Genomic DNA, 26,021 nt, shown 5'->3' with positions numbered 1-26,021 from the left:
TATGTCATGACAATGTATCGTCGAAAATATCACATCAAGGAATTAGTAAAACTGTAATGAGAAATGATAGGCAAAAATGATTTTGGGCAAACTAGTCTAAATGGAATGGAAGATTCCCATAATAGATGTAATGCCAAGTCACTTCCACCGCCCATGATTGAACTCATTCTTTGGCATCGAAGGACAAAATTACAGGATACGTGTAATCACATAATATATTTCTGTTTATACAATAATTGTAATTTTAGTTTCTCAATAATCAGTTTCCCTATCGAAAATTATTAAAGATTGTGAAAATAAAATTCGCCCAAAAAACATAAGTCATCATTAACTTATCGATTGCTTACCTTATCGGCATTTAAAATGAAATATCGAATGCGTATGGTCAGATACCAACCAACGTCACTGTCTATCTAAGCTATGTGTGAAGCATGAAAACAAAAATCGTCATCAGACGTAGCCTTGTTTGTGCATACGTTAAACCCTTGATAATTCAAACGGTTTATATGTATGTCTGTGTATGATAATAAAGTGTATTTTTGTAACAACGCCATGGTTTCGAATGACAAACCAATCCTCTTCACAAAGAAGAAAGGCAGACGACCAGACAGAAAGAAAAAGGACACAAAAGTCTGTGGATAAAATTGGGAGACACACTAAAATTCCAGAACCACATTGGCAATGAATATCCAGTGGTAATGTCAATATTTTATGTGACTGTAGGTATTATTATTTTGTTTTGTTTGTTTTTGCTTCTGATGTGGTTTTATGTTTACACATTTAATTCATGGTTGGTTAATAAATGAAAATATATGAGAAGGAGAAATGAAAAGTGACAACAAATACGTATTGTCGTATGATATCAATGCCAATTGGAGATTGATTGGATTGTTGCATATAGTTGAAGACATTTTGGGTGTTATTTTTATTGTCGACATTTCCAATTGGAATTTACACAAAGTTGAATCACTGGTAATACTAATACACATATTTTTGAGAAGGTGGTACATATTGAGAACTCTACATCAAACTTTAAAAAATTATATTGAAAAATGAGCTAAAAATCATTCAAAAACCGAATATCGTTGTGTACCCTTATATGGGGGCTATAAAAAAGTGAAAAAGCGAAGACAATTTCCTGCAAAAAAAATTGTAACTATACAGCCAAACGCAGCAATATACGGTTGAAAAATATGACTTAAACTCAACAATTCCACTGAACTAAAATGGAATTGAGTGAAAATTTCATCCTATGCTGACCTCAGTGTGAGTACTTAAATCAACATGTGTTATCGGATTAAGGTTTGTTTCGAGAATCAGAATTTGTTATCATAATCTTTTTGAGATCAACATGTTTAAAAATCCAGATGAGCCCAGTCGCATTGAAGTCTTCGGATATGTGTAGACAACATTTGTGTCCTTTAGTGATCTCATCAAATACAGAAACAGATATGTTTCTTCCTCAATGAGGGACTCATAACCGATTGTAATGACAATTTGTATTTAAATGTATTTATTCAATAAAGGATTTTATTGACAAGAAACAACAAACAAATTCAAAGACAGAATGGACACATTTGTTAAACAAAATGTTATTGAGGAATGTTATGGGGACTTGGAAAATTCCAAAATAATCAACGTTTTTAATCCGGACTTTGTCGATCTCGATGCCGTTTCTTCTCCAATAATCTACACAGTCTACATTCGGTGCTCAAAACATACCCTTCCCATGTTTAATATCCAGAGCATCAATTTTCGCTATAGAAACCGTGTTTACAAATCTTTGGAAGGCTTACCCAGGAAAGGACTTAAAAAGTCAATAGTGCAAAATCAAACTATTTACTTATCGTTCAACATTTTCGCAGAACAACGATTGTCGTCTATATCCAAGGATATCCGAATTTTTATCTATATTTAGATTTGCCAACATGGTTATTTTCATAATTATTATTTTAATGTAACATCAAGTGTTGTTATTGCTTGTAAAAGATTATTTCCTTGAAATAGGTTACCGAAAACGAATAAAAAATAGAAACCGCTCCATAATTCAAGTCGAGCCTCCTATTTTCATTTTATGTCGAACTGAACGATGCTAACTTTTGTTATTGGTTTATGTGATAAATGGCATTGTTATCGTTACTTTTGTGTTCGTGCATTCGTTACGGTTTGAAAATATAATTGTGCGTTTTTCTAGTGGTTTAATTTCCGCTCTTTTAACAACACACGATTTATTGGACACACACTAGCGGGAGGAGGGAACGCTCATTGACAAATTTGTTGACAGGCCAAAGCTCCAATAACTCCCCCACCATAAACCAACAATGTTTTAGATTTTCCATTGTTATTTGAACCATTTGACGGAGTAGGCAGCAGCATTCATCGCATTTTTCATTCCATCCTGGCTCCCAACAAAAGTTTTGTGGCCAAATTAAAATTTCAATTGAAATCGTTTTGGGGCGTGCGTTTAGTTGGTTGAATGAAAATTTGTATTGGAATTCTTTTGATTAAAGTTTTGAATTTCCTTGACTGCTAATGTTTTTATTCAGTTTTTCGCCCACTCCCCCTAATCAAACAACAAAAATCATAGTGTGCAAAGGGGCCCATAAAATGGAACTAATGGAATTTTTGGTATAATTAAGATGAAAAATAATTAAAAGGCAATCGAATGGGAGAATATCGTTTTCATTACATTATCGAAATTCAATACTAAATAATGTTCTTTGAAAGGTAAATGCAGTAGTATGTTTTGAAATTTTCTTTACGTAGCATTTGTTTAATTTTTACAAAGCATTAGAATGTTGGCATTTTTATATCGACCCGCCTTAATATATTTTGGGAAATGTGACATGGTTTGTAATTGTTTATTCAAGATTTATATGTTGCAATAAATGTAATTGAATTGCGGTAGCTATTCCGGCAATATCGACATAATTTATGTTACACTGTTGTTTGGATTTTCATTAAATTTCCTCAAATTTATAGATAATCTACTATTCTTAAACTTGACGATAGCAAAAGTGAAACGTTTTTTTTGTTTTCCTTAAAGAAGTTATCATTTTGGTTTAAAATGCTCCTAATGATATCCATGGAAAGTCTATTATGTTTTTAAAAATAAAAAGAAGTTAACCTACGAAGGTTTTTAACAACATTTTAAAGGGGTTTAATTGATATATCGAATTTTGAGTTTTTAGTTTAAGAAATAGTTTCAAATTAATTGGTGTATAATCAATATGTGATTTCTGTTTGGTAAAGCTATTTGCCTGAAGAAAACTAACATTAATTATTAATATTTTTGCAATATAATTTATATTCGAATGAAAAATATATGTTGAATGAATATCTCAACTCCATTACTCAATAAGAAGACATTAAGGAACACGATCTTTAAAACTGGTGCAACTAACATCGATTTTACTGTTATTTTTCGAAGGCTGAAAAACAGATAATTATAGTCAATGAAAACTAAATTTGCATTGAATGATCGAGATGCACAACATTTTTAATTTATATAACTATTCCATCTAGTTCAGTATTAAATTTTTACTAATTTTGGCTTTTAACTCATTTTATGAGATTTAACGGTTACGCTAAGCAAGCAGTTAATGTTAAAACTCAAGTTATGCTGTATCTCATTTGCCAATGATTAATTGTTTTTTAAATATGCTAAAGTATAAAGGAAAACCTTCGTCTGCTATCATTAAAAATATTTTGTAGTAAATTCAAATGATTATAAGTTTTTAGGTATACAAGTAGTTTTCGATGGTGCAAAATCCAAGGATAAAAAATATGCGTAATTTAATTAAGCTTAATGATTCTGAATAAGACGAATGATTAGAGCGTAAGATCGTCCCACAAAAAACTAGAAAATGTTGTGTCAAAAACAAAACTCCTTCGGCAACATTTTCATTGTCACTGTTGTTCTACATATTCCTCAACCTAGTTGCTATATATTCTCGAAATAGTGTCACCTTGTGACGACTACAACAACTTTCAAAAAAACCCATGTTTCAACCGCAGTTAAAATAAGGCCTAATGCCAAGTTTACTCAGAAGAAGCGAAGACAAACAATCCACAATAAAGAGGACACATAGAACGTCTACTCAAGCGGTCGAAAGTCAATTGTTTTCTCTCGACAACGTATCCCTACAACATATTTCTAACAACGTCGTGAAAATGTGTATCTTAAATGACCATATTTTGCAGTGACTTGAACATAATATATTTTCTACTGGTTCCCGTAGGCTATATTACATATACATCCATGTTAATTTTGCTAGAGTCTGATTCCAAATTTCATGGATTTTTGAATTTGAAAACCTAGAACTCTGCTTATGTTTTCTTCTATACTCTTTTAATAAGTCCAAAAACTCGATTTATTTCCAAAACCATTGAAATCTTAATTGCGTTAGGATGTAACAATCGAAAATCGTCAACCAAAATGACTAGAAAAATATTCATAAAATGTAGAGTCGGTTTTTATATTGACGTCAAAAGAAAAAATAAGGGAAAAAACATTATCAAAGTACGTGTTAAGTTCTTCTTGGCCTATGTAGGAACACCTTTTGGCTTGTCGCAGGAATACCACCAGATTGGCCGTTGCACTTTTTTACAGGTACGTACGATATAGATTTTTTATGCAGGGAAGTAGTAGTAGTTCTGGTAGCGAATATTACCTAATTTGGAGAACGATTTTCGAGGAATCATATACGAAATGACAAGCTTTTGAATCACCCCATACCATGATGGTGAGTATAAACTCGAAACAAATCACATTCATTAAGTCTCGGGTATCATAATTTATGTATATTCTATTTGTCATCTCATCATAGGAAAATTATCTGAATGAAAAATGACCCCTACAATCTTGTACGAATATATCAAATTTTAATATCCAAGGTTATTAAACGGAATACATAATAAATTAAATAAAACTCTATTCTCATTGTCACCAATAATAATTTTGTTTGTCCCCCAAAAACAGAAAAAAAGACAAACAAAAAGTGAGAAAAAATCCATTAGTAACAAATCGTCGCATCGTTAGTGAAAGATGGATGTCGACCGTCGTTGACGATATAACAGCGACATGCATGATTTTTATCAAATAATAAACGTCTACGCAATATTTCAATTGACACATTTCATGTGTCGGCCACTTTATGGCAGCCATACGAAAAGCGACATCATCGTAGTGCTAGCTGATCGTATAGTAGGTACCTGTCTTTTCAAAGAAATCTCTTTCAAGTAAAAAATAACAACTCAAGGAGTGGCTCACGTCTTCTTGCAACGGACAGTCGCCGCCATGCATCGTTGTTGAGTTTTCCTTTAACGAAAAATCAAATGTCAACGAACTGTCAAATTTGTCAAAAATAAAATTTTATGTGTACGTCATAATCGTGTAATGGTGGATGTTTGGTTCCTCAATATCATCATTGCTATATTTGGAATGTGGGTGAGAGATACAGATCTTCTTTTTATGAAATATTTGCTTGTGAGATTGAATGTAATTGAATTATAACATGCCACCATATGGGTACATTTAGTACTGACGGTCTCATTTTCCAGCGTTATGGTGGCTGTCAGCAGCCTGCCTTGCTCGGCAAAGGGCGTCGGTATTCTTTGTGAAAAATGTTTGTTTTTCGAAAGGGTGGATGAAAATCGCCACCATTCTCCCCTCCCATATGTTTCGTTGTCTTGGGAATTTATGGCTATTAAGTTGTTAAATTTATGTTGAAATTAATATGATATGTTGTTGTTCTTTGGCAATAATGTCTCTGTTGTTGGTTATATCAAAATATATTTTGCACATTATTACAAGTCACCTTTTATTACACCCTTCATTTACGTTAAAGTGTTACACGCTCCCTTTCTGAACGATGAAGCTCATAACAATGAGAGACAAAAATGTTCTTAACAAACACAGATTAATTGAGTTCAATTGGAAATATTGTAATAAGTTAGTCCTTTAAAGGAGACGAATTCAGCCATATCCCATTTACTTTCAAAGTTGTTCCGTTTTATAAGGAGTACTAATTGTCGTAAAAAAGGGGTTAATTTTCCAAATGTTTTCTAGAATTTCTTAATTTTCAACGCACTTTTCTTCCACACTGTAAAATTATGTGAACAACGATTCCCCCTCATTTATGCAAAACCAAAGCATAACTATGTGCAAAATGCGTGTGGCAGAAAATAGCGTAAACATTTTCATTGGGGAGAAAATAATTGGGATGAGCAAAAAACATTAAAATATAAAAAATGTGTGTTTTTTTTAATCCCAAACTGACGTCATTCGAGTCATACAATTAGGAAGTGATGATTTATTTAGTCTTTTAACGCATTGCGAATATCTCGGCATTTTTGTGAACATGTGTATACACTTCTTAACTTTAAACAAAACAAATTATTAATTAATTTAGCACGTGTTTTGTGTGAGTCAAGATAAGTTACCTTATTTAATCAGCATTTATAGACAATAAAATCGTGATTCATAAAAAATGTGACGAAAAAGTAACTCTTTTTTTGAAAAGATGTGACGCATGAAGTTGATGAACCCCAAACCTTCATTTCACCAAACACTAACACGAAGTTTAGAAGCACCGACGTAGCCAGAAATGCATTTCGAAACCATATCGTGTGGGTCCAATCGACAAAAATGAAATTTTCATGCCATTTGAAGGCCATAATTCGTGCCAAAGGTGACCAATTTCAACAAATCTAGACTTATTCTAAATTTTTATGCTATTTCCGACATTTTCTTTAATAACATTGAACTTTTATTCAATAACATTAAAAAAATGCAAAAATAATGGCGTTGGGCTTTATTGCAGTTTTTTTTATCTCATCCTGTACATTATAGAATTTGTATGGTTTTTGTTTTCATAACACAATAAATTAGTTACATTGTTAATTGAGGTTTATTTGACTTTATGAGGTTTATTTGACTTTATTTCTATCTCTCTCCGTCATGCTTCTATTATTTTTTTGAAAATTGACTAAAAGATATATTAACCAATAAATTGTTATAAACTTACCTTTCTTGGGATCCATATTGAACTTTTTGCGTCCCATAGACATTTGTTTATCTTTATTGGAATGTTTAGAATCTTCGGGCACATCGAGTGCCTCCATTTCGGATACCACTTCACAGAGTTCATCTTTGATTTGCTGGAAAAGGAATAAAATTAATTAATTAAAGACAGCCAATTTAAATAATGCTAAACGTACAACAGATGTATTCTTTCTGTTCTAAAGTTCTGTTAAATAACATCATTATATTTTTATGTAAATTGAATTATTCATTTACTAAATTAATTATGAAATAATTTAATTTTAAGAAATATTTTAAATTGAAATTCAAAAACATAAAATTGAAAAAAAAAAATATATCAAAATTAATTCAGTTTGAATTCAAAAGTATTCTTCCTATTAAAGTTAAAAATAACCTTATCTTACGAGACCCATAATCAATCACTGCACAATAATATTTCACCAATAAAATCTCCATTTCAAAAATCTCTCAAGCTTTTCATTTTCAATTATATGTATGGAAATAAATAAATATATAAATTGTTTTTCTTTGTAATTGCATTATTCAATGTGCCTTGTTGTACCTGTTACCAAACGTCAAAATGCGATTCTCATTATCTGTTCGATTTTTTCCAATACTGTTTTTAACTTATTTTATTATTTTTCTGACACTTTGTCGATTTCGAATACAATATATGTATGTGTATGAATTTTTAATCGCCTTTGTCAGTTCCCATTGAAGTAGAGGTGGAGTGCAATAAACTCAATAAATGATTGTACTATGACATAATGGAATGTGTGGATTCAATGATTTAAAGCTCAGAAGCTTTTTTGTTTAAATCTGCCAAATGTTTGTTTATTTTCTTAGCAAAACATATATAACAATTTTTTCATCTTTTTGTTACCCGTTAATTAATTTGTTGCTACCCCACAAAAATGTCATTAGCAAGTAATCGTTTTGTTTTATAATTCTTGATATCTGCGAGAAAGAACTGAGAAAACTTCTACCAAAAATCGATAAATGTTTTAAAAAATCTATTTATTCGATATCAAGAACAAAGGAACTGACACACTCCTTTACTGGTAATTCAAATGATAGGTTGTTGTCATTAGGTTTTGTTATATGGAGAGTGGCTCACGTGGGTCCGAGAATTTTTTTTTTCATTTTTCAATAACCTAAAGACAATTTGGTGTTTTATATTTTAATTCCATATGTATTTAATATCCGGATATGCAAATAGAACTCCCGAAGACGTCTTTCTCACTATACAGTTTTGATTCCCAAATTGGAAAAAAAATCTTCCAAAACACTCCCAGTTCGTTTTCATTGCAAAACAATATAATCCAATTGATTATTCTATATCCCCCAAAGTAGAAATTGTACACATTTTTAAATATTCACACGAATATCAACTATACAAAAATTAACATTAAAAGAGTTTTTTGTTTAAAGCGAAAAATATGCGATTTTATATGGTATTACTATTACATTAAACCGGAATTTAACAATAGCTTTTTTCAAACTTATGTCGTTATTGTCAACTTATTTTTTTTTTTTTAAATTTGTGTTTATTTTTTTTTTTTTTGTCAGATATCCGTCAAAATCAGCATTCTTAATTTGTGATATGACACACGTAGCCTCCACCACATCATATGTAACGGGCAAAATGGAAGGGGGAATGTTTCGGATTCGTTTTTCCCAGAGTAACTTGAGTGGCTTCTTAATAACAATTTGTTCGTTTGTCTGTTAATTCTTCTTGGGTCTGTACGACTGGTTGGCTGGCCGTCTGTCTGTCAGCTTGGTTGGTTCTCTGGTTGTCTGTCTTCATTGACATATCAACCATGATCTACATTTTTTTTTAAATATCGTTGACGAGACATGACAACGAAATTCTGCCGCCGGCCGGTATTGTCACAAGCACATCTCCCCCTTAACATTTTTTGGGGCTGCGCTGTAAAAATTGTCAATTTGACAGTTTATTTTATAGAAACACCAAAAGAAAATAATGACATATATTTCTGCCTTTATAATGTAATTGTATACATTCTTTGGAGCTTTTCTTTTTCACGGTTTGTTTTTTTTCTTTGATGAGGATGTTCTTTTGTATGACTTCAATAATATTTTGGTGTACCCGACAATTAAAATGATTAAATTCAAGTAGGAGAAGATTTCTTTGAAATGAAGAGACCGGAATACGAATGGCGTCAAATTAAAGGAATACAATAAGCGGAAATAATAACAGAGAAGAATGGAATTACAAATCATGATAAATGAAGAATTGTTGATCAAATCAAAGATCTTGACATTTTTTTTATTCAGTTTATTTGTCGTTTTGTGGCGATCGATCATTTGTTATTGAATTAAGGAGGAGAAAATCAACAAGGAAATATCTCCCCTTCATTTCAAATTAGGAATAGAGAAGTCGTTAACCTAATACTACCCACTCTGGATGGAATCTTCATAAAAATATAACTTTTTAAAGTCTCTTTGTTGGGGTCTCCTACACAACTTGGGAATTCAAAAAAGAATAACTGGTGTTAAGCCTATAATTGTAACCACAGTCTATATCGAAAAAACTTCTCTTGAATTTACAAATTATCTCACGAGAAATCTGTTCTACTCAATCTTCGTGACAAAAATCCAATGGTGGACCATAGGATCAGGAAAATCTTTATGAGAATCGATGAAGTATTGAAAATAGCTACTGTTCCATCATTACATTTTATTAGGATTCGAGTTCAATTCTTCAAAATTTTTTCCAAAGACTAGGAACGAATTTGTTTTAAATGTAGAATCCACATCCATAAGCAATTCTATGCTCAGAATTCGAATAAATTATCCTAATAAAATGTATTGTTGGAACATCAGAATCATTGATTCCAGTATTGATTATGTCGCCATAAGCATCAATTCTTAATATCCCGAAAAGCAATCTTCAAACGGCTCTAAACATGAAATTGAATGTCGGCATGTAATGACAATATGTGAATACCAAATTTATTTTGTCAAACTAGACATCGGTTTCTACCTTCATGAACGCAGTAGTGATTGCATATCCCAGCTGATGAATTTTAATCTCTCTGAAATCGTAATTTCTAGCAGAAAGTAATAGGTCGAAGTCAGACTGCTATTTGTTGTTCTATCCATACATAAAGATATATAGTAAAAAGAGGCAAATTTTCCGCTTTCTTTGCATGTTTCGTATGAAAACTAGTAAAAAAGCTGTAAGTTTGGCTGGGCGGAACTTTGAATACCCTCCACCATTCAGAACGAATTTGACTATTAAAAAACAATAAAATTCGTTAAAAATTCTGTTAAAGTCTTAAAAATACCGAATGTAGCCGTTACATTGGGGTCTTTACGACGACGTGGACCTGCATAGACAACTTTTGTTATAAGCCATTACAATACTCAATTGCGAAACTTGTAAAAAAATATCGGTGAATCATGTAGCTAAATTCATCAAAATACCGAATATAGGGAGGTACCGTTATATGGGGGCTATACAAACACGTGGACCTACATGAACCATTTTCAATACCAGAAGTTCTGCATACATAAAAAAAATTATCAACCTACTTCAATTCATTCGAAAGATGGAGTGATTTCCACAGACGGACGGACGTCGCTAAATATATACATTGTGGGGTCTGAATTGTATATTTCGAGATGTTACAAAGGGAATGACAAACTTAATATAGCCACCATACTATGGTGGAGGGTGTAAAATTAGGGGGACCAGTCTAAATTATACCTAAAAAGTTATTTAAAAGTATACTTGGATCTTCGAATAAAATGTTAAAAAAAAGAACAACAATTATGGGTTTGGTAGATCTTGTAGTAATTAAAATGCATAAATCCTGAGATCTTAAAAGATCTATATCTTTGATAATGGCATAAAAAATTGAAAAAATTCTAAATTAATTTAAGATAATGGGTCTGATAAGTCTTTGAAAAAAAATATATAAAAATCCACTATACTTTGTCTGATAGATTTTTGAAAAATATAATTTTAGAATCCTCAATTATGAGTCTTAGATAAATCAATGAAAATATAGCTAAATATCGTCCGTCATGAGTATAAATGATTATCGGATTCTCAATAAACTCACAATTATGGGTGAGAAAATAATAATTCGAAAGATATTCTGGAATAATTCTCGATTATGGTTACGTTAGACCTTCGAATGGGTCCAAAAGATTTTTTTTAATATTCAAAAAAAAAAAAAACGATTGAAGGTCAGGTTGATCCCCAAAGTTTTTTTTAAAGATCCGCGAATAAGACACGTCTATTAGAATGGTGCAAAATATTCTTATTTCACACTGCAAGTATTTTTTTCGTCGTTAAAATTTCATGTAGAAATCATTTATTATCTGTCAAATGTTTTCATTGCAAACAATGACAGGGATGCGCCGTATATTTACTTAGAAAATGCATTGCAATTCATTTGGTTTTTTTTTGTTTTTAATAGAAATGACTTCATATAAATGGATGAGAAAAGAAAACACATATGGCTGCTGTTGCTGTTGTTTTTTGGAAGAATATCTTCGAGAGTAAAATGATGGAATATTTACTTTAAGAAACACGTCATAAAATTTGTTTTTTTTTCTGCTTCTGCTTCTTCCATTTCAATTATTTTATTCAAATAATTTTGTTGAACAAATAAACAACAAAATCATTGAAATAAATAAAAAATAATAAAACAAAAGCAGACATATTCTCACATAAATATGACAATGATGACGGTTGTGCTGATGATGATGCTGATTTGAATTTATTAGCAAAGTTAACAACGTTTAATGATGAAACAATAGCTACGTATTTGGAAGGTATTGCGATATTTATGCAATTTGAATTGAAGTAATAATAATATTAGAAATCGAAACATAAAAGATGAGGAAAGAAATATTAATAGGAAACTTTGGTCTTATCATTTTCAGGGGTATTCCTAGATTTGTTTTATCAATACCAAAACCAAACCGAGTTCACCTTAAAAATTACCACATTAAATTTAAGTCATTCCAATGTGGGGACTTTTCCTTTCCAAAAATAATGATTCGAAAGAATTTTAGATAAACCTTCAAATAACGTTATTATACGTTAAATAGAATCTTTGGCCAATTTCAAACATTCCACTGTGGGGTTTTCTTTTGAGTTAGCCCTTCAAAAACTCTTGGTCTAGAAGCTTCTTCCAAATACAGGGTGAGATGAAAAAAATTGCACCCAACTTCAGACTGCTGCGGAAGAAAACAGCAACATCAGAAATGGTTTGAAAAGTAAAGAAGCGACTTGATCGAACGTCACAGTGACTAAAAAATAGCTCGTGAGCTGAACAATCGCAATATTCTGTTCGGCAAATATTGAAAAATGAGCTCGGGGTAAAGCCATTGAAATTTCAAAAAGCGCAAGAACTTACACCGCAACAGAAAGAAAATAGACTCAAAAGAGCTAAAGATTTGCTTCGTTGGCCGAAAGTGCTGAATTTGACGAATTTGATTTTCTCCGATGAGAAAACATTCGTTGTCCAGCAGTTTGTAAACAAACAAAATGATCGTGTTAACTTGCCAAAGAGGTGAGCTGAAAATGTGCACCTTCGGTTGGCCACCACAACTCAAGCGCCGATCATGGTAATGGTGTGGGCCGCCATAACAGCCGATGGCCGCTCTCCGCTCGTATTAATCGACCGTGGCATCCGAATAAATGCCGAATATTATAGCGAAAATAATCTGCTCGTAGACTTTGGACATTGCCATAGGACTCAGCACGCGCCACCCAAGAATGGTTACAAAATAAGGTTTATCTCACTCTGTAAAATGTCACTCCCCTGCCTGGTCCAAAGAAAAGTTTGTCTAGAAGTATTTGCGATACTTCAAAGTTTTGGTTTTACTAAAAATATAACAAATGTGTTTCAAACCCATATTCACCCAGAGTCAGAAAATTTGAGTTAGGTCGCTGTGGGGTCCCAAATGCTTGTACCCCGTAAAAGTATTACTCCAGATGTATTTAAAAAAATTATCTAAAAATACCTAGCTGGCATATAAACAATTGTATTTAATTCTAAGAATTTAAATAACAGTTTTAATGATAGAAAAACTTGTGGTGATGGTAAAAACAAAAATAAAACAACAACAAGAAATTCCATAAGAGCATATGACAGGAGACATAAATGGGTGCAAGTGGTTTTTCTGATGCTACACGGCGTGTATGTCCGCCGTTCGTCATATGCTCTGTGGTCGACAAACATCCGTACTATTTTTATTCATCTAGACATGCAACATGGACCCAGACAACAACGGCGACAGAAATTAATGAAGAAATAAATATTTCCTCAAATTAGCTTTTAAGATATTGTAAAGAGTGAAGCGTCTTTGGTTTTTCAGGAAAACCAATTTTTACAGAAAAAAATTAAAAATAATAATAAAAATAAAAATTTAAAAAAAATATAATTTTAATGGTATAGAATTAGAGCAATATTTGAGAAAATAAGCAAAGGAGGTTTGTCAGACATGGCGTTGCAGATTTTGTCTAAAAAACACAAAAAACAAGTATATACTTTGGGCAATTGATTTGGAATCACGTTCTAGGAAGATTTATGGGAAAGATACTAAAATTGTTAAAAAAAATGATTTTGCATTTAGTTATAGCTCCCACAATCAGTTGCAGGAATGCAATACCTCTATTTTAAATTTTATGGACATTTTAAAAGGGGAACACAAATCACTTCTAAAAATACTTTACATAAATAATTGTGTAACATGTTGCGATCATAAATTATTACATAGACGAATCTCTTCCGTTAGTTTTCTGTGTGCTGTTGAAATAACAGCAAACCTGTCATCCCCATAATTAAGCTGGATGTGTACAGCATCAGATGCTTTCTCTCGTGTGCTTGGTTTACAAAACCGGTAGGGTTATTTCACTCCTTTGCGTATCCATCTAATCAGTAATAATTGATTATAAGCATAGCGCTTAGATGGTATCTGACCATGATGATTTCTTTTTCTGCTGCTACCAATAGATATCCATGGAATGTTAGAACAACTTAATAGATGGAACGACTGGATGATAAGTTAAGATAATGATGGTTAAGACGTGACAGGTTTTCTTTTTCTATTTAAAAAAAAAATATATATATATATATATTGTTGATGTTGGCTACTGAATTGAGTCGTAAAGTAAGGCGACCGGTTTTATAAAGTTCTTTGAACTTTTTCTAATTGTTATACATGTATCATTAATAAGTCAATACCGATTAAGAATAATGGTATATTCAAGATACGTAGGAAATTATAATTAAGACTGTCGGTATTATAACAAAGTAATACGGAAGTCTGGATATGTCCTTGTTTATGTCCAAAAAATACGGGGTAGACCAGTATAATAGATTTTTTCCAATGACAATTACAATTATTATTATGTGAAAAAGTCGCTTTACATATAATTCTATACCAAAAAACGTGGGGATTTTTTGAATAATGACATTATGGGGAATTTATACGACTGTGTCTCATACGAATATTGTGTGCATAGCATTTTATCCTTTAAGAACTCAAAATACTTGGGATCAATTCCGATGCCAAATATATATATATATAAAAAAAAAAAAAAAAAAAAAAAAAAAAAAAAAAAAAAAAAAATATATATATATATATATATATATATATATATATATATATATATATATATATATATATATACATTGAAGTTTTCCGCCCATGTTAAGCGATTTTAAATAACCATTGAAAATATACAAATTTTGACCTATATAGTTAATTTATATATATCCTGAAAATAATATAGATATTCCAATGGGTATTTCTTTCCAATAATCATTTGAGGAAGAAAGACGCAGTCTGTTAGTTTATATTCTTACCTTATGTCTCAACAGCATGTTTGGCTGCTGATGCATATCACGATTATTGCGATTTCGCTCGATGACAGTCCGGCAGTCATCGCATAAACTCCCGATATTATTGTTATAGTAAAGGCCAGCCTTTACATTTCTCGATTTGCCAATGCCATTGGAAATGCTCATGGAGCGTTGCGATTCACGTGAAACTTTTTTGAATTTCGATGGCAGTGTATAGTAGTAGTTCTCCTTATCCTGTTGCGTTTCAACTGCTTGCTGTTGTTGTTGCTGCTGCTGCTGCTGCTGGCCGTCCATGGCCGTCGAACTTTGCTGAGAATTACGTTCGTTTTCTGATTGTGATGTTGACGAGTCATCAATGAATTTAAATTCATTATTGGCAGAGTCGAGTATCAATGGTGTAGACCCACTTAACGGTGATGTGGGTGTGGAAATGGGGATAATATGTTCCACTGGATCGTCCAAAACACACCCTAAACTACTGGAACGTGCTGATTTTTCAATGGCTTTTGCTTTGGCCGATATCAGTTCACCTTTGGCACTGATAATCAATTCAACGGGGCGGGATACCATAATGGTGCGGGTTGAGGTAATGGTAGTGGAACGTAAAAATTCGGTTTTATGCGTTAGGATGGGAGGACTGTTGCACTGTGATAGTGGTGACTTTGGGGTGCAGGGCGCTGATGAGGGACAGGAGGCGGCATGATACGATTTTGTCGAAGAGCCTGTCGACTCAAGACGCACAATTTCCACATTTTGCCTCTGCTGCGTTTCAAAAGTACTACAGGGAATCGCTGGAGGTGTGACCACATTATCATAGGGTGAGGGAGGTTCTTTGAACGTCGTCGTCGAGGTGGGCGTAGTAGGTGTTGTTGCATCGCAGGGTGTTCTATATGAAGCTATGCTGGCATAGGGATTAATCGAGGGAGATCTTGGTGGCGAGCAGGTAGTTGGCGTTGTGGAATCCGGTGTTATGGTGGCACTGGTATCATTACTGCTGCTGCTACTGCTGGTAACCGTATTGGGCGAAAGTGGCGGGGTATGGGAACGTGATTTCGGTGTGATGGCACAACAGCATCGGGCACAAATGGATGCCGTTCGCGATTTACGCTCATTGTCAATTAAATTGTCGGTCGAGGTGCCGGGCGCGGGGCTATATGGTTTTTGATTCACATAGAATGTACTGGAGGGCAAATCTATACAACTACGTTGATATTGTTTATCCACATCGTAGAGCGAATTGGAAGATTTCTTGTTTTTTGGTTGCCGTCTAAGAGAGCTAAACCAATTTGATATTGAAGGCCGCTTCTGTTGCAAAGAAGCCATGATGGTGGTTGATGATTGTAGAGGAGTTTAACGCCAAAATATGGAGTATTTCTTGTTTATGTTGTTGTTATTCTCTTTGCTATATTAATGAACACTATTGTTATTTGGAAACTAGTTTTTTATTTTCTTTAATTTTATTTTATTTTGGATTTTTAATATCACAATTTATTTCTGGTTTAACAATTTCTTGCTTATCTTTTGAATTTTTTTAATCTGAAAACAGAAATATGAGGAACATTTATTTAATGTTAAAAATATTTGCGGTTTTAAAATATTTTCACATTTTGCTTTTACACAATATTCTTCTTGTTTTACACTTGTTTTCCTTTGTTTGTGCTCAGCGTTTTGTCATGTCCAAACATTGCGGCTAACCAAATAATACTGAAGAAGAGCCAAGAGCTTCTTGACATTGATTTCTTCACCAAACCCGTCTGCAGTCAACTGGTCCGGCAGCCAGTTCAAACAACTCAGCGAAACCAACAACATGGAATTATTCTTCGAAAACGTATTTATGTCTTCATTGAAAAGTTGGATTCCTTTGAAAATGTTACCCCTGGGAAGTTGACGCTTTATTACCCCAAGAAAAGCGCAAATAAGAAGAAAATAAAAGTCAAAACAAAGTAAAATGTCATTGTTCAAGAAAATGCCAACACCAAAAGATACAACACCTAACAACGAACAGCACAACCGAATCTGACCATTAAATTAGATTTGTTGCTCCCCAGACTTTGGGGACGCGGTCGTCGTTGGGGCCGTCATCAGAGCACAGAAAACAAACAAATTACGCTAATGCGTGTTCAAATGCAGACAAAGCAGCAAAAGTAAAGGAAAAACCCCCAGACACGAGAACCGAGCGACCGAGCGAGTGAGAGACAAAAATAAACACCTCAAGGGTTTGTAGCCGGCTTACAACAATAGAAAAGTTGCAGCAACAACAAAAAAATTTCAACACAAAATCACTTCCGTTTCCCAAGAAACGCATTTAAACGCTCACACACATACAAACAAACAAACCGCTAATACCAACTCACTTGATTCAAATCTCTTAAATTTTCCACCAAAGACAAAACACAAAAGATATTTTGAAGTTGGAAAATTTTTGGCCAATAAAACAAAAAAGGGGTTTCGACATTCAGCCTGTGCTAATTTAATCTTGGGCTTAGCGTTTTGTTCAGGGGATTAAAATGTAATCTCTATGCACCTTGTCGTATTTGGTGATTTAAAAAAAGTTTTTTAACAAAGTAGGGACATGATTTATGAACCGTAAAACTGGATGTCTGATATTAATGAGTTTAAGTTGGGGATTATGAAAAGCAATATTACTATGGTTAGGAAAAAATATTCTACATTTTTGAAGCACCCGTTGATAGAAATGTCAATCTAATGAAAGGTGAGGAAAATATTTTTTAACTGATTCACACTTTCTATTACTTGGACTAACTATTAACTTATCGATATTTCTAATTCATTCCCTGATAGGGAACTATTTCTTTTGTCTACTTTGGAATTCAACCGTTCCTTCAATTCAATATTTATTTATAATTCCAGTTCCGATAGTTAGATCTACGAAATAGGCTTCTTGGGGGGCTAGTCAAAACATTGTCCTACATTGGAAAATATTTGTTGGAGAAATTTCTGCCCACCGAGAACCAAAAATGGAAACACCTTAAAATAATCGAACATTGAGAAGCTCTATTAAAACAATTATTGTGAAGATAACCTAAATTTATTTTGATATTTTAAAACCTTTTTCCTGAAAAAAAAATATCTTAACAAATTTTTGCCGATAGTAAAAACTTATAAATTAACCTAGTAACTCATTATTTTCGCTAGGGCATTTCGCCCGAAATAAATAATTATTATTTGGCTATTAAAAGGCAACAATAAAAGTCAATAATAATAGCAAATTGTTTTTTGTTTTGATTTTCAACAACTTTATTATACCCTTAGCCATACGGCTACAGAGGGTATATATCATTTGATACGGCCTAAACGTACCTCATAGAAATAACGGTTCTAGACCCTAGGACCCTTTGCATCAAATCCGTTTCAGGAAATTTGGAGTCGTTCTATGGGTTTCAGTCTGCCTCGTGCTCGGAATAAAGGGATATCAACAGTTTGACCGAAACGACCATCGGCTGAGGGTATAAATCTGTCGGCAAAACCAACTAATACTTTTTAACTTGTAACAAGTTAAAATTGAGAGATCAATAAATATTTGCCTCTTATTTCAAGGCCATATAGATTTCAACGGCACCCTACGGATTCATACTGGGTGACTAACACTGAGTTTATGGTTGCTTTGTTAGATATTGCTGGCAATTCACGAAGGACACAAGTATGTTTAAGGTCATATCTCAACTAAAACACACTGTAATCCTAATGATTTACAAGTAAATTTAGCATCCTTTCAAAAATGTTTCTCACAAAGACTATCTTTCACATTTTAATAAAAAATAAGTAATTCCATCTTAGAAAAAAGCAAGTAGAAAACCTGATAACTCCCTCCGGGTCGAACTTTTAACACCTTCCAACATTTGGAAGGAACTGGAAAAATAAATCCATTTAAATGATGTCATTCATACGGGGGGCTATACGAAGACGTGGTTTTAGTACAATTTAGATCTTTAAATAAGAAAATTTAAACAATTCCGGCGAATTATGTCGCTAAAATCATCAAAATATCGAATTAAGTTAAGAGAGATACTGTTATATGGGGACTATGAAAAAATCCGTGGAATGATGTTACTAAAATCATCAAAATACCGAATATTGGGAGGTGCCGTTATATGGGGGCTATACGAAAACGTGGACCATCAACGAACTTAACCTGTCTATTGGCAATGTTGTGTGTTCTATCTCAATTCGTTCGAAAGACAGCTTGATTACAACAGGCAGACAGACGGACATCGCAAAATCGTCTTAGAATTTTAAGCTGGTCCAGAATGTATATACTTTGTAGCGTCAATCATGAATATTTCGAGGAGTTACAAACGGAATGACAAAGCCAATATACCCTTCATAGAATGGTGGAGGTTATAAAAACATATTCCGCGGGCTGAATTTGATTAATATTTGATAAGGTCTGCCACAGTGTAGATATTAAGCTTTACATTTCATTTGTTTACACTGGTTTAAATATTTGCGTATCCACTTAGAATTTTGATATTTGTGAAAGGTGGTTAATTTGTATTTTCTTTGTCATCTTCGTAATTAATTCACATAATCCTTCAACATTTTGAGAGAGTCAGCAAATGTTCATTTCAGATATAGCAGCTTAAGGGAAACTCTGATGGGTTGTTTTTATTTTTTTTTTACTTTTATATATAACAATTTCAAATGTGACTTTTTAATGAATTTTTTTTAAATTTGAATTTTTGTATAAAAACATATATAATTTATTTATTTTTTAAAAAACCATTCCAATTTTGTGAAATTTGTGATTTAGTGTATTTGACGCTTATCCAAAATAAACATCCAATAATTTCACACATTTCTTTTCATAATTTTCACAAAAACAAAAAAATCAAATTTTTGCCAAATTTTATCTGGATATTTTCGATCAACGGTCGTTTTAACACAATCGGTTTATTGTATCCACATGAAAGACCGATATCCGTGTTGTGAAACGTATTAATGTTGTTTTGTGCGGTGTAAACAATCGAAGCGAGATTTAACGCGTATGAAGAACTGGAAGGTATTTTTGTTTGTTTGGCAAATTGTGTCATAATGATAATGTCAAATAGATATATTCAAAATCTATAAATTTTATAAACATTTAGTTTTTTTTTTCTTAACATCTCACAATGCATATTTTGGCTAACATTTTTTAAAACGATTTTGTTTTTTTTTTTGTTATGCAATTGAACAGTAGACTTCAATATTTTCATATTATTTTTTCCCAACATGTAGGTACCAATGTGGCATATTTCATTTCTATTTTATTTTGATTATTTAACACAATATACTTCTTGTTGCTTTTTTTCTTTTTTCAAACCTTTATTTTGTTTTTATTTTCGTTTTTTCCTTTGCACTTTGTATTTAATTGATATTCTTTATCTATGTACGTATGTATGTATGTATTTTGTTTATAATTTCGCACTTCCTTTTCGCACTGGTCACACAGAATATCATTCCATTATCATAGCAGCAAATTCTGCTTCATTAGTTAATCACAAACAAAAGAAAAAATTTCGGACGCTGAATCACTCTTTAAAAAAATAGGTACCTTTTAAAAACCAAAAACAATACTTTGTTGTTATATGTAAAATTTGTTTGCTTTTGTATTAAAATTCCACAGAATAATATAGAATGAATTTTTTGTTTGACGTACATTTATTTATTATTATTTTGTTTGTTTTTTTTTTTTATTGTTATTATTTAGCGCAGAAAATCGCGCACACGAATTGGCCAATTAGCCGTAACGGCAAATACATGTCTCTCCCACGGCGTACAAAAATCAACTAAAGTCGACAGTGTGCTTTGGCCTTGCTCACACACCGCAGTTCATTCATAATATCGTAAAAATTAAATTTGATTCTCTCCCTTATTGCTGTTTGCGGTCTCTAGGGATTTTTGTTTTTCTTTTTCGTATTCTTTGGCTCTCTCTCTGTTCTCGGAGAGCGTAGGTACACATGCGGTCATCACCAGTGTTGCCGTTTTGGGCGTTTCCGTCCAAATTTGGGCGGAAAAAAGATACATTTTGTGGTTTGGGCGGATTTTGGGCGGATTTTTTCCATATTGGGTACAAATTTATTTTTCATTGTTTATTTTTACGTAATTTAATTTTTTTATTACTAACTGAATTTTATATTTTTTTATTGAGATGAATCGTTATTTATTTTATAGATTTTTGTTAAGTTTTTTAATAATATATATAATACATTAGGCTATAGTCCTGCGGGGCCGACCATGTGATACCCTACAACACTACAATATGTTAGAAGCCCCCTCATGTCCAAATCCATTTTGGAAGATTTCGCTTTTGAAATTATGTCACGGAGCACTGCCCAGATATTACCCTTAGCATTTTGACCAGGGACATTTTCCCAATATTTATGCACTCCGTTGTGCTGTTAGTTTTTGTGGTACATTTTACGGCTAAATATATTCCAATGGTCATCCAAAATGCCAGAATTCTTCCGTGTCGATTGGCTTCAATTGTGTGATCAGGAATTTTTTTTCTGTTTTTGGTTCATTTAAACCCCTAAATATTTTGCGATCATCTCCAAAAGCAAGAGGCCCCTCTGTGCCTCCAAATTTAGACTCATCTATATGATTTGCTTGTCTACGATATTTGGCTACATTCGTCAACGAAATCAGCATAAAAAAGCCAGAAGTTCGCCTATTGTGTATCGCCTGTAAGTAATGTTGATATTTTTTTACACAAAAGTAGTGGTCCATTCTACCCGCTGTCCTAAGCTCTAACTTCATGCGAGATTTCGTGTCCTTAGGTTTATATTTGGGACCTTTATAACGGCTGCAAAATCAGGAACATTTTGAGTTGCTGGTAAATTTCAACCCCTAAATATATTGCGGACATCTTTGAAAACAATAGGCTAAGCTCTTCTGAGCCTAACCCTACCTTTGTGAAAAATTTCGTGAGGATCGAACGATAATTGCAATCTGTATATAAATAATAACCCTAACCTGTGTTGTAAAGTGAAAAAATATTACAAAACAAATACTTCAATATTATAAGTCAATTTGAAAAAATCGCATGCGATAAAAAATATAAAAAATAAAAAAATGTCACAAAATACTACAAAATCTATATGAACATCATTATTGGTATCTTTTTGTTCGATTTTTTAGTATTTATACATTAATGCCACAAGGGCATTCTAAATTGACAAATTTTTTCAAAATCGCTCCAGCCATTCTGAAGATATAAGCATTCTAGCTGACATCCCCTTCCTTTGTATATATACATTGTATATATTTCTCTATATATATCCGATATTTTTACTATCGGCATCTACGTAACGGTCAGAATTGACCTGTTCGTCTATTTGTGATTTCGCTGGCAGTAAAAATATTCGCGGATTAATGGAAAATTTGACTTTTATTTATCGCAAATGCTATGGTCTACTAAACCACTAAATATTACCCGATGACCATCAAAATTGGAAGGCTTCTGCCCAGCCCAAAGCTTTAGCCCCATGCTAATTTCCGCGTCGATTGGTCCACAATTGCGACCTGTAGAGCAACTTTTTGGTTCATTTCAACACCTAAATATTATGCGATCATCTCCAAAGGAAATAGGGTTCTATTCTGACCTTAACCCCAGCTACATTCTAAATTTCGTGAAGATCGGGCCATAATTGCGACCTATAGAATGATTACAAATTAACATGGACAGACGGACGGACGAACATACATAGCTAGATCGACTCAGCTCGGTGAGATAGGAAGATCCATATATACTTTCCTATGTGGGAAACCAATATTTCGTGGTGTTACATAATTTTTGGCCCAATCAAAGTTATAATCCCCCAACACATAGTGTTGTAGGGTATAAAAACCTGAATAATAATAATGACTTTAATGTATTTAATACATTGAATTCTTGTATAAACTTGAAGTAAAATAACATACAATTTTTATTTTCTCTAATGTATTTAATACATTGAATGTAATAAAATTGAGTACCTTTTTTATGTATAGTGTAAAATTTTCAATAAAATTTACTTGAATACAAACTACATATAAATTATTCAACTTTTTACAGTTTGGGCGGATATGGTCGATTTTGGGCGGTTTTTAGAAAAAATTTGGGCTGAAATAAAAATTTCAAACGGCAACACTGGTCATCACTGTGAGTACGTAACGTACGTTTGTAAAGCAGGGATGGAAAATATGAATTTGCACTCTTTAGTTTTCATTAAATTTAGAGGATGCCAATCTAAAGAGTTGCAAATTAAAGACATATTCAATAGGTCATAATTAAGGATATTCAAATCTACTTTGGTTTTAAAAAAATATAAGCTTGGTGCAAAAATATTATGTAAATCATATATTCATGTTTTTAACTCCAGATTTAATAATGAATCGGTACAAAAAGTCCAGAATCCAGAAACTAGGTAAAAATATTCCAAATTTTGATATGCCTCAATAGGTAAATACCCGGTAAGCTGGAACTAATCGAGCAAATATTTGGGATTTTACCCAAATGTTGACAATATATTTTTTAGTTAAAAACAAATTAAAAAGTATTTTTTAAATATATTTTGACTTGCGTTATGACCTATTATGGGGGAGGTTCTGAAGGAGTGGGTCAATATTTTATATTACCTAAGCCTGATATAAATATTACAACGTGCCACATTTGAAAATTATAGGCAATTAATTGACTTTATATGAAATATGTGATAATTTTTGGAAAATATTGAAACGTATTTGAGTTATCAACTCAAAAACGGCCGAGGAAAATTTGATCAATACAGATTAGAAATATTTTTGTTTTTTTTTTTTTTTTTTTTTTGGGAACATTGCTGCAGCTATTTCTTTTAACATGCAGTGAAGATAGGGATTACCGTTCCTTCACAACTCATAGTGAACTTGATGAGGAATATTTTTGTTTTTGATATTGTTTTGTTTTAATGATGCTTTGATAGGAAATTTTTCCATAAACTCACATAAAGTACGGCTTTAACCCTAAAATGTGTTTTAATATATATAAAATCCTGGCCTTTAGATAAGAATTGCACTTTTGATGTCTTCTGAGATCTATATAACAATTTTATTACAGTTAATTTATAGAAATTTATAAAAAAACTTGCGTTTAAAGGAGGTTTTTGGCCATATTTTGAAAAAGGACGACAACAACCCATTTGGCTACTGGCCTGAAGGCCAACATTTTTGACGAATACAATACATACCCGTATTGTTATCAGTGATATTTCCAAAGACATCTTGAATCTGAAATGAATAATCTGAAATTTTCAAAAAATGAGAGACTTGCTTTTTTAATGTGGACACGGTTTTTTATCTCCAAAGCAAACGGAAGGCAATCGAACGCTTCGACGAAATTCTTATTGACCATTGTGAATGATTGCTTAGGTCTGGAGCATTCCCCCATTGAGTCAACTCCATGTTTTTTAAAATGAAACTGATAGCTTTGCAATATTTGCTGACCATACCGGCGAAGGAAATTGAAGTTTGGCTTTTTCTGCTTTTTGATATGACGACTTTGGTGAAAAGCAAGCTCTATAAGTGTCGAGCATTCACAAGTGAATGAGAATCACACTCAATTCTTGCCTTTTCCAAAAATCATCATAACAGATTGCAAATAATATCAGCACATTTTCCTCGAATTTTGTAGGAAATTTAAACGAGGCGTGAATTCCAAGGTTACTGATCTCTAATGGGATTTCTTTTTCTTATTGCCAGCCGTGAAAAATGACAACCAACATTAAGGCGTGAATGTAATAATGTTAAGACTTATTACCTTTCATTCCACAAAGATTTACAGCTTATCTAGGCGCAGGTAGAAAAATTGAAAAATCCAATTTCCCACAGTTGGCACATGGGAATGTTTCCAACTAGAAAATAACATATTTTACCTACAAATCTATAGGGAAATTGTGGGGGATTTCTCGATATTAAAAACGGATTTGAGGAAAAGCAAAGGTTTTAGAAACGTGTCACTTCACCGGCAGCAGAATTGTATCGAAATGTACATTTTTTAATTTGGCACGAATTATGCCCGTCAAACGCTGCCCGAATATTGTTCTGCGATATTTTGGCCCATTCCCGGCAAAGCGCTTACTTGAGGTGATCGACACTTTAATATTTTTAGTGCCATCCTTGCTTTCCAAAATTCTCCAGACACAATAGTCCAACGGATTGGTATCCGGAAATTTTGGTGGACATTGTTCGATGGAAATGAAGCGAGGAACCTCATTTTGTAAACATTCTGGGGTGGTGCGTGCTGAGTGCGATTGTGCAAGGCTTTAATACACCCTCCAGAATATTTTCGCGATAATATTTGGCATTTATTCTGATGCCATGGTCGATTAATACGACTATCGACTGTTATGGCGGCCCATACCATCACCATGGCCGACGCTTGAGTTCTGGTGGCCAACCGAAAGTGTACATTTTCAGGCAAGTAAACACGATCATTTTGTTTGTTTACAAACTGCTGGATAATGAATGTTTTCTCAACGGAGAAAACCAAATTCGGCAGTTCACCACTTTCGGCGAAACGAAGCAAATTGATACCTGTACAAAAATTTGTCGAAATGGTTTCAGATTTAGAAATAGTTCCCATCACCAACCCATCATGCACCAATATTTGTCCAAAAAACGGTAATCAATTCCGACAAAAATAAAAAATAGACTAAGTTTGTTTGGATATAGCTATACCTTTCACATAAACCATATATGATTCCATATTTTAGCCTGATATCAGATACAACAAAAAACATTTGGTCGCAATCCATTTAGATTAAAATTCAACTCTCATTAAATATCAAAATCTCAGTATGGCTGTATTATCCATACAATATTGATTATAGCTGGTTTGCCCCGCCGACTTTTTAAAAAAGTTTGTAAAGATCTATAAACCTCTTACCAATAAATTGCATATTCCAAAAAAGGTGTTGTCGAAGTACAGTTTCAAGTTTCTTTATATTTTTTTGATATTAAAATTATTTAATCAAAAAACTCGAATGTTGAGCCATCTCTGGCTCATAGGCCTTCCAGTTTTGTACATTTGTTTTGTCTCAGACCTTTTTATAAATGGATACAAAACAAAAATTCGCATGACTCATATGCAGACTCCTTATCTTAGAATGCTG

General features: G+C 32.8%; 1 protein-coding gene across 3 annotated transcripts in view; it reads right to left on the bottom strand.

Moving 5' to 3' along the window:
• LOC101901404 (uncharacterized) overlaps positions 1-20,684 on the bottom strand; it is a 30,079-nt gene extending 9,395 nt beyond the window's left edge. The window contains exons 1-3 of one of the 3 annotated variants that reach the window (XM_005178845.4): positions 20,447-20,684; positions 14,899-16,431; positions 7,029-7,161 (exon numbers count right to left, since the gene is read on the bottom strand). In XM_005178845.4, the coding sequence (XP_005178902.1) occupies positions 7,029-7,161; positions 14,899-16,218 (1,453 nt within the window). In that variant the 5' untranslated portion in view covers positions 16,219-16,431; positions 20,447-20,684. Of the gene's footprint in view, positions 1-7,028; positions 7,162-14,898; positions 16,432-20,446 lie in introns of those variants that run through there. The other 2 variants (XM_059128211.1, XM_005178846.4) reach the window with 2 other exon arrangements.
• Positions 20,685-26,021: the final 5,337 nt, after the last annotated feature.

Source organism: Musca domestica, unplaced genomic scaffold, assembly GCF_030504385.1.
Source record: "Musca domestica strain aabys unplaced genomic scaffold, Musca_domestica.polishedcontigs.V.1.1 5, whole genome shotgun sequence".
NCBI classification, from domain to species: domain Eukaryota; kingdom Metazoa; phylum Arthropoda; class Insecta; order Diptera; family Muscidae; genus Musca; species Musca domestica.
The sequence above is the reverse complement of the archived record's forward strand: the minus strand, read 5'-3'. Positions and strand labels throughout refer to the sequence as shown.